We start from the raw sequence: 9,064 nt of genomic DNA on the forward strand, positions 1-9,064 counted from the left end.
AAAGTCTGGGCATGGACACTGCTTTCTAGTGAAGCTTTTATGTTTCAAAAGATCACTTGCCTTCAAGTGTGGATTCAGTGCTGGAAGTGACACAGGAGGGACTATGTAAAATTAGACAACTTTTCCTCATTGGTATTGCCAGCCATCATTCCTTTATGTCTGATGTGAGCTTGTCCTCATACACACCGCTATTTAAGCCATTGTTTGATAATTATGGTGAGGAGGAAGAGAAGTTTATTTTTCCCCAAGTTTCTAGCCCTCTTACCAAAGAAAGACTTGAAAACATAACCCAGATGCACACTGAAGTTTTGGAAAACAAAAAGAGGACAAAGAGCCCAGCATAAATTTTGTGTCGTGGTTTTTGTGGCCTGAGTCATGATTTTAAATGCTTGTGTGCACTGATAGCAGTCTGCCCCCATAAGAAGTGTGACCAGTGTCTCTGCAAAAACTGCCAGCAGGAAAAGGCCAAGTAGGGTCAAATGTGGTACTGACAGGAACTGACTTGAAACACAGTAAATTCAACACATCTGAGTGTCCAACCAGCCACCAGACATCCACATCTGCCCATTGCCACTGGCCTGTGTCAAATCTGAAAGAATCAACTTACGGCTAAAGGCTTTGTATCATGTTTTTGGCTCCTGAGAGGCTTCACTGTACCTGCTAAAGTCTTCCTATTTGATTTTTTTTAAATACTTTGTAGTTCTGCTGCAGCTTTTATTGTATTATCATAAAGTTCTTTCTAAGAGAGTCTTAGTACATGGATCTGGTAAGGGAGACAGCAGGGTCTTTGGCTGTCTCTGAAGAGAACCATAGCAAGTCATCAAAGAGTTACATGGGAAGAGAGGAAATGCTGATACCTTTAGCAGAATATAATTCTCTCCACTGGAATTTGGCAACAACACAGGGACTAAGGTCCTTACAGAAAGCACAAGCTGCTCATCAACAACCACAAGCATGTAGGGACTTAAGCCGTGCCTCTCCTCCACAAAGCATCGCACAAGTAGTGCAGCACCCCCTAATTGTAAAGGTCATGTACTAACCCTGAGGGGAAAATTCCAAATTGAATCGTCTTCACTAGCCACAGGCCATCCCCTGTGCTCCCCTGGCCAGCACCAGCAAAGCAGGTCTCAGCCTCTCCTTGCTGTGGCAGCTCCAGTCACACTCAACAGCGCTGCAGGATGGCCTAAAGCAAACCTGAGCACGGAAAGCACAACCAATATGACTCACGTCCTGCCGGGCCCACAGCATCTTCTTTCCCAGTTAACCCTTCTGGGTACACTTCAAAACCTGCTTTCAGAAAGGCCCACAACAAAATGTTTGCTGGACAGCAGCCAAAGAGCTCTCCTGCTCCTCACCACTCTCAGGTACCAGGAACAGTCTTAGAACTTCATTGCTTCTTAGTAGGCAACAGCCTGAGCCTGCATCCCACCAGTTAGACACACAGCACTGGGAAGGAAACAAAGCAGAGAGAAAGCTACAGCTTCATGTCCCTATAAAACCTGCTGCTTACAGGAGCACTGACTTGTCACTGGAAATAATTCTTAGCAGGACAATTCAACTCTCCCCAAATCAACCATCTCTCATACCCTGAATGCTCTTCTAATTTAGGTGCAAGTTTGCGATGTCCTGGTGACATCTCAACCTTCCTTTTTTCCCCAGGACATCACTTCAGCATTCTTGGTCATTCCTATTTATCCTGAGAGTCCTACTACCAAGAAAATTAATATCTCTAATACTTTAATTTCTTTTCCCCTTGCCCTGATGAATTGGAACTTCCAATCCAACTTCCACCCTTACCAATAAACCTACAACAACTGAGTCTTTCATTTCTGGATCCCACAGCACTGTGCAATGGGATGTGCTACTGAGCAAACAGCAGTACTGCATAAAGGAAAGGAACTTTCTATTCTCCCCACTGCTCCTCAGCATGGAGACATAAATACATTGGAACCGTGAACCATGCCACAAACGAGATTTGAGAAATGTCCTTCCTTCTTGCTCTCAAAAGACTATTTTAAAAAAATAAAAAACCACAACCAAAAAAATGATGGGATTTTAGGTAATAGATTTTGCTCGTCTGGCCTAATTTCAACTGCAGTAAGTATGTTTTTGCCTTTAAAATTCCCCTTACTGCTTCAAGCGAATATACTGCCTTTGCCCACCTTCCCTGTTTTGTTTTCCAGTGCTTCTGTAAACAGCTGTAAATAGTTCCTCCACCACAGAGATCCATAGTAGCACTGAATGGAATTTATCTGTCTGCACCTCACACTGGCAAAGGGATATCAGCTCATTAAGTCTGTTATTTTTTTGACACTTAATTCAATTGCTGTTAAGAACTATATAAGTTAAAAGATCTGGTACCTGTTGCAGACAGCCCACAATGCAATTGAATGGCTGGTTTTCCCCCATACCTAAATAAATTCACATATATAACAGTTCATCTTAGTGATGCATTTACTGCCCTCTTCACTGTGCAATGGAAAGTACTCCTGTTATGTAGCCCATCCCTCTGCCAGTGCGGTTCCACACTGCACTTCATCAGCCATGCTCATCAGCAAATGAAAGACCTGATTGTACAGCTCTCCCTGTACAAAGCTGACATTGCTGCTGGAAGTCTTTTTTTTTTCCTTGAAATAACCTGACATTGGTAAAATTGGTCAATTCAAATTGGAACATAATGCTAAATCGGGATCATAATGCTAACATCACGGATGGTAACAGGCATGTATTCATTTTTTCCTCTTGCTAAACTGCAGGTCCTTCTGCAGGCCAAACTCACAACCACTCCTCTTGTCATTCAACCCACTTTAGGAAAAAACATTCTGCTTCTTCCCTCATCAAGGACTGACCATTTCAAATTCAGGACCCCCTTATTTTATTGGAGTTTCCTCTTGTCTGAGCTACTGTGTTCTCATTCAATACCTGGGAGCATGAAGGTCAAGGGGAGAAGGAGTGAAAGCCAACAGGCAGGGTGGTGAAAGTGTTAGCTCAGATGTCTCCTACACCACACACTGTACTCCACCCCATAACACAGTCTCTGTCTTGTCTCCATCCAGCAGTCCAAGGACAACACAGGAACTGTACTGGAGTCCAGTTCCTCCCCAGAGTCCTCCAAAATTCTAGTCTCATGGACTTAAGGTGGATTTTGAAATCCTGGAGGAGGCAACACGAAGCACAGTTCAGGTTTCCAAACCTAACTCGCTAAAAGCCTGTTACTCCCTTCCACTGCCAGGCAGAAGGGAGAGGGCACCACGACTGATGTCGGGCTGTCTCTGTACACACTTAGACAGCCCGAGAGCCCCAGCCCAGTCCTTTCCACACACACAGCACTACTCATGCAAGGGTCATGCAGATGCATCACCAAAGCAATCTTCCGATCGTTCATTCATTGTGAGTAACAGGGCAGTGACTGCACTTCCCGGGGATAAATCAGCTCCAGGTTGTCTAACCCTTAGCTTTTGGAAAGGTCTGGTTTGCAGTCCTGCCAGTAAGAACAGGGGGACACACGCTTGGCTTTTCTGCAACCAGAGTGAGAATAAAGAAGCATTTACCATCCTGCCCAGAGCTCTCGAGATACTCCGTCAGGTCGCAGCCGAACGCGCTCGCGGCTCCCTTCCTCTTGAGTTTCTGTTTGGCTCCCTTGTTCTTCATGAGGTTAGTCCCAAAAGAGGTTCACCCCCCTCCTGCCTTGCCCCCCTCCCCCCGGCCTCACGCTGGGCGACAAAATTCTTGCTCTTCTCCTCAGACCACCGCCCGTGTCCCGCTCCCAGGGAGCAACATCGGGGGTCCCGTACAGCGTCCAGCCAGAGAAGTAAACATTAATCCCCACCAGATGTTGGGCTGCTCCTGTGGCAGAAGAAGGTCAGGGCGAGAGGAGGCTCCGCAGCCCGCAGCAGCAGTGATCATAGCCTGAGCCCAGAAGGGTTCTCATCAGAGGCAAGTGGGTGGTGAATGGGTGCCCGCATCAGGGCTGGCAAGTTGGGGGCAGGAGATGGTGGGGGGACGTCTTTTGCCTCAGCGCAATCCCGGGACCCTCCACAGCCACCTTCTGGGTTTCGTCAGTCGCGCGGTCGCCACTTCCAGCAGAAGGCGTCCCAGCCTGGTCGTCCTCCTCTTGGCTTTCGGAGGAGACTGGAAGTTCAAACGGACTAATGAAAAGGGACTGGGGAAGAGTCTGCACAAGGCTCCTCTTTGGCTCCCCCCCCTTCCCCTCCTCCTGCTTTGGACAGTTGGAGGAATGAGAAACCAGCTTCCTGTCCCGACTCCCGCTCAGTCGCTCTCTCCTTTCCCCCGTTTTACAAATCCTAGGATAATCCAGCTCAAAAAAATACTGAAAGGAAGTTAGCTGAGGAGTGGGGCGGAGGACGCCTTTTGGCAGTAAAGTGCGTGTGTGTGTGTGTGTGTGTGTGTGTGTGTGTGTGTGTGTGTGTGAGTGTGAGTGTGTGAGCGAGAGGCTGAGGGAAGGCGGGGAGAGGAGTTAGGGGAACAGGGATGGGGCTGGGGGCAGGAAGAGGGAAGATTTGCCCCGGCGCTCGGCAGATAGCGGACTGCCCGGGAGGAAATCCCTGCGGGGCTCCGCAGCCCCCGGCGGGCCGGGCGCTCCCTGCTCTACCAGCCCGCAGCCCGGCAAGGGCCGAGCAGGCTCCGGCGGGCAGCGGGGAGACCGGGAGCCTCTGCAATAAATCTCTGCCTCTGCTCGCCGAGTCCTTCGCTGCTAGGCGCCTTCCTGCCCTCCAACATGACTCTGTCACTGCAGGATCTCCCTTCCTCTCCAGAGGCGCGGGCTGGAGCAGCTGAAGTGCAAGAAGGGGACCGAGAGTTGGGGAATTAAAGAGAGGGGGAAGGAGGGAAGCCTGCAGCTCCCTCCCCCCCCGGCAAGCCAAAACAGATGCTGTCCGGGCATCTGAGTCCACATACTTTCGAGTCAGCTCCCAAAAAAGGGTCCCCCTGACCAACAAAGGGATTTAGATAAGGAGCTGAAATGACTCAGTACAGCAAGAAGGGAAATGGGACAGGTCTGCCTTCAGGCCCTGAGCCTTGTCTGTGTCATCATCCCTTCACCCCACAAACGCTTTTCTGGTCCAGTTTTCAGTACACACAGATGTCAGCTCATTAGAGCAGTTCCTTGCACTTACTTCACATTTTATCGCAGAAATTCAGATTTATTTACAGGACTGGGTATGCCCACTAGCGTACCCAGGGAGGCAAAATTACCTCTCCTAAGGCTTCACTGACCCCTCTTACTCTGTGCCAAATGTAGCTGTATGGGTCTGGGTTAAAAAAAATGAACAAACAAATGAAAAACAGATTATTACAGCTTTTCACTAAAAATCAGGCCAAAGACAAGGAAGGTAGTTTTGTTTTGGAGGAAAACTGGCCAGGAAATGGGGCAAAGGACACCCTTAACCCACCTCCCTTCACAAGGCTCTGTTCTACATTCTCACAGGGCAGAGGAACCCCTCTGCAAACTCATCACCTCACTCACTTGAGAGTAATTTTTCAGGGAAATCAAGCCTCTGTCTGAGATCTGGCCTCTGCCAAAATCAGTTCAGGTTCAGTTGGTACGGTGACAGATTTTTTTCCTTTAGAAGTGTTGGATGTTACTACTTCACACATAAGAAAAAACACCAAGGGACCTGGTGAGGGACCTTGCCCAATTATAGCTCTGATTGTGCAGTTTATCACTGCAATTAACATCATTATCCCCATTTTACAGCTTGATGCCTGACGGGTTGAGGGGAAAGTGATTTGCAGAATGTGTCATAGAGATATCTGGCCTGTCACCTCCCTGCCTTCTGCTCCCCCTCACAAGCTATGGAGGAAAACTCAGCTCTCACCACCAGACCAGTGGTTGTTCTCAGGAACCCTCAGTCCTCATGAAACACTTAGAGCTTCCTTGAATTTATTCTGAGCTTCTCACAGCACCTTGATGTTGAGTCAGAGCATGGGATCCCTCCCCGCACCGGCGCGCCACCAAAGCCATCGCGTGCCACGGCGCATCCTGCCTGCCTGCCAAGGGCTCGCTTCACACAGCTCGCGCAGACAGCAGGACGCTCAGACCTGCCTGCCTTGCCAGCCCATCCTCCCACTGTCTGCGTGGCTGCAAGATGAAGCCCTGTCCTAGTCCCCTCAAGGAGGAGGCATGTCCTGCTGCACTCACCAGCCCTTTCCCACACGGCTGAGTCCCCACACAGGACGAGTGGTAAGAGAAAAGGTTCACCATGGCAAGTAACCACACCATCTTCCTTGAAGTCCTGAACTCCCCTCTGCAGACCACTCCCTTCCTCAGCTAAACAAGATGTTTAATCTCACTGTGCTGGTCTGCTCCACTGCTCTACATCAGATGGAGATCACACCTCTAACAGGGTCTGTGTTCACCTGACCCCTATATCACACTCCTGCCCCATCTCCATTGCCCTCCCTCATCTTAGATATGGTTTCTCTACTCCTCTCTTGCAAGTCTATCCAAATAGAATGTCTTCAGAAGAGAATGCCTTCATTTTAAAATAAATAAATAAATAAATAGATTCAATAAATAAAATCATTCATGAGTAAAGCTTCCTTATGTCACCAGCAAGGGAGTTTTGGCCCCAGGGGTTAGGGGAGAACCCTGTGCAGCATGGATCCCCTCCCCTTCCTTGTACAGCCCTGCTCCAAGGCTCACAGTCCCAGGGCATGGGCACTCAGCAGCACTGCTGGGTCAGCAAAACACCCTCACCTCACAGTGTTTATTACAGGCCAGCAGGCATTTTCAGCTGGATGCACCATTTCTTGGTGCCATCTTTGAAAGCCGTGGTGGTGGGTCCTGCTGGCTGATGAACACTGCAGAAATTAGGTGCTGCCATCTCATCTTGGTTATTTGGGGTCTGTGGTCTGCTGCCCTGATCCCAGGCAGGACCCTGGACCCTGAGTGCCCAGCGCCAGGTTGCAGGACACACCAGCAGCCATCACCACCATGATACCCTGGTGGGGAAAGCAGAGAGACTGCCACCCCCATGACAAGAAAAAACAGTATTTGAAGCACAAGTAGAGGGAAGAGAAGCTAGAAACAAAACAGGGAATGTTCCCACTTTATTCAAAGAAGCTCTTTCAGATGCTGTAGATTTGCTGCCCAGCTCCTCGTTCCCATGGAGGGAAGAGAGCTGGAGGAAGGAAATGGCATGGCAAGCTGGGTGAAAGAGATGTGTGCTGCAATGAGAGAAAGAAACCATGAGGAGCTCCAGGAGAGCTCTTGCCAGGCAGGCTGGGCTACAGGGGTGGCTCTTCCCATGCCAGGATAAGGTTCAGCAAGGGGACGGAGGGGAGGTTGCTACAGGAGTGCCCAGAGAGCCTGTGGCCAAGAGGAGGAGAGGGAGGAGGAGGAGGAGAAGAAGGAGGAGGAGGAGAAGGTCAGGTAAGGTGAGCCGGAACCAAACAAGGGAGGCTTTACAAATAAAGCACTTCATATCGGAGCCTGAAATCAGTGCTGAGCCAAGGGATTTTTCTGAGGGAAAGGGCCGATGTTCTCCGGAGAGGAAAAAATACGAAATCTGGATTTGCGCAACCCAGGAGGCAGGGCTCTGAGCTAGCTTGAGTGAGCAGGGCTAAGGAGTGAGCCAGGGTCCCTCCTGTGAAAGCTTTCACAGGGAAGATCGGGCAAACCTGGAGAGGAAAAGTTCTCAGGCAAGAAGTATGGAAAGCAAAACAGAATTCAAGGTTGAAACAACTGGAAAAGAAGGGGGAAATTCTCTCCCTCCTAAAAGAAATAGAAAAAGAAAAAGGTGAATGTAGAATAGGAGCAACACCAAGCCAAATCAGGGTTCTCATAGCAGCTATCTCTCCGTAGAGATTCCTTCCTCATCTCTGCCAACATATGCAAAGTGTGATGGCCAGGGGCCCCACAGTGCCACAGCCCAAGTCTGAAAGCCGGGACAAAGGCTTTAATTCCTTCCCTTTGTACCTATAAATATGGGTCAGGATTTTAAGTCAGTTACAAAGGCCCTCCTATCACTGAGGGCCACAGGCTCACTCAGGAAGGTGGGGCACTGCTGATCTGCCATGCCTCACCCGCCCTTCAGCCTGAGAACAGATGTGGTGAGCCAGCCTCGTGTGTGAATGAGCACAGCATGGATGATGTCTTTACAGTTCTTTACAGTTCTCTCTGTTCTCACAGACAAGCTATTGGTGACACCAGGAGCGCTCCAAGGGCCTGGGGAAGAAGCTTTGGCCATTAGGTCTAAGTGTTTCTTCCCCTTCCACTAAGAGCTGGGGGTCGTGGCTGAGGTGTTGCACAGGCTATTTCTGGGCATCCATCTCTCCCCTCCCTGCTGCATTTCCTTCATTGTGTTTGAGCTCTTTCCTATCTGTGGCCTTTAAATCTCCACCGATCTGCCAGGCGCCACTCAGCACAGAGGAGGGGGGGAGGCAGACTCAGAGAGGGGGAGATCTGAACCCCTAAAAATAGCCCTGCCGAGTACGTCTGTTTTCCTGACACAGACTGTTCATTGTTAGACTCTGACACGCCAGTTCACCCTCCCTCCCCACCCCTCAGCATACTCTCTTTCCTCTCCTGCCCCTCTCCAGAGCAGTTTCCTGTCTACTCCCATCTCTGTGGCCAAAGCTGGAGTGTATTGTGAAGCTGAAGGCTGGTGGGGAGTCTTTTGTTTCTCTGAGTACATTTTGGACCACAAACTATGGGTTGATCCTTGTCACAGGGCATCTACCACTCTTGGTTCCTAATTCCACCCATTCCCAGCCACACAAGCCCCCCTGTCTCCTCAGCTCCCAGCTCCCTTTCTGCTTTCCACCCTCTTGACCCACACCCTGACATACCTTGTTCTGTGTGTCTCTCTGCCCTATGCAACTGTTTGCTCAGCTACTTTTCCGACCCCAGCACCTCAGGAGCAAATGGAGGCACCCCACACATGCTACTGAGTCTCCTTGCTGCTGGCTGCCTGTCCATGACATGACAGTGTAACCAGGGGCTGGAGGTTTGGTGGTGGACTTGGCAGTGCTGGGTTAACACTTGGACTCAACCATCTTAAAGGTCTTTTCCAATCTACATGGTTCTAAGTACCCCAATATA

General features: G+C 49.7%; 1 protein-coding gene across 1 annotated transcript in view; it reads right to left on the bottom strand.

Annotated features, from left to right (window-relative positions):
- Positions 1-4,422, bottom strand: part of ARHGAP31 (Rho GTPase activating protein 31) — a 60,616-nt gene extending 56,194 nt beyond the window's left edge. Inside the window, exon 1 of the mRNA XM_059838040.1 lies at positions 3,552-4,422. Coding sequence (XP_059694023.1) covers positions 3,552-3,651 — 100 coding nt within the window. The 5' untranslated portion in view covers positions 3,652-4,422. The remainder of the gene's footprint in view (positions 1-3,551) is intronic.
- Between the last annotated feature and the right edge of the window lie 4,642 nt (positions 4,423-9,064).

This window comes from Haemorhous mexicanus, chromosome 2, assembly GCF_027477595.1.
Source record: "Haemorhous mexicanus isolate bHaeMex1 chromosome 2, bHaeMex1.pri, whole genome shotgun sequence".
Classification (NCBI taxonomy): domain Eukaryota; kingdom Metazoa; phylum Chordata; class Aves; order Passeriformes; family Fringillidae; genus Haemorhous; species Haemorhous mexicanus.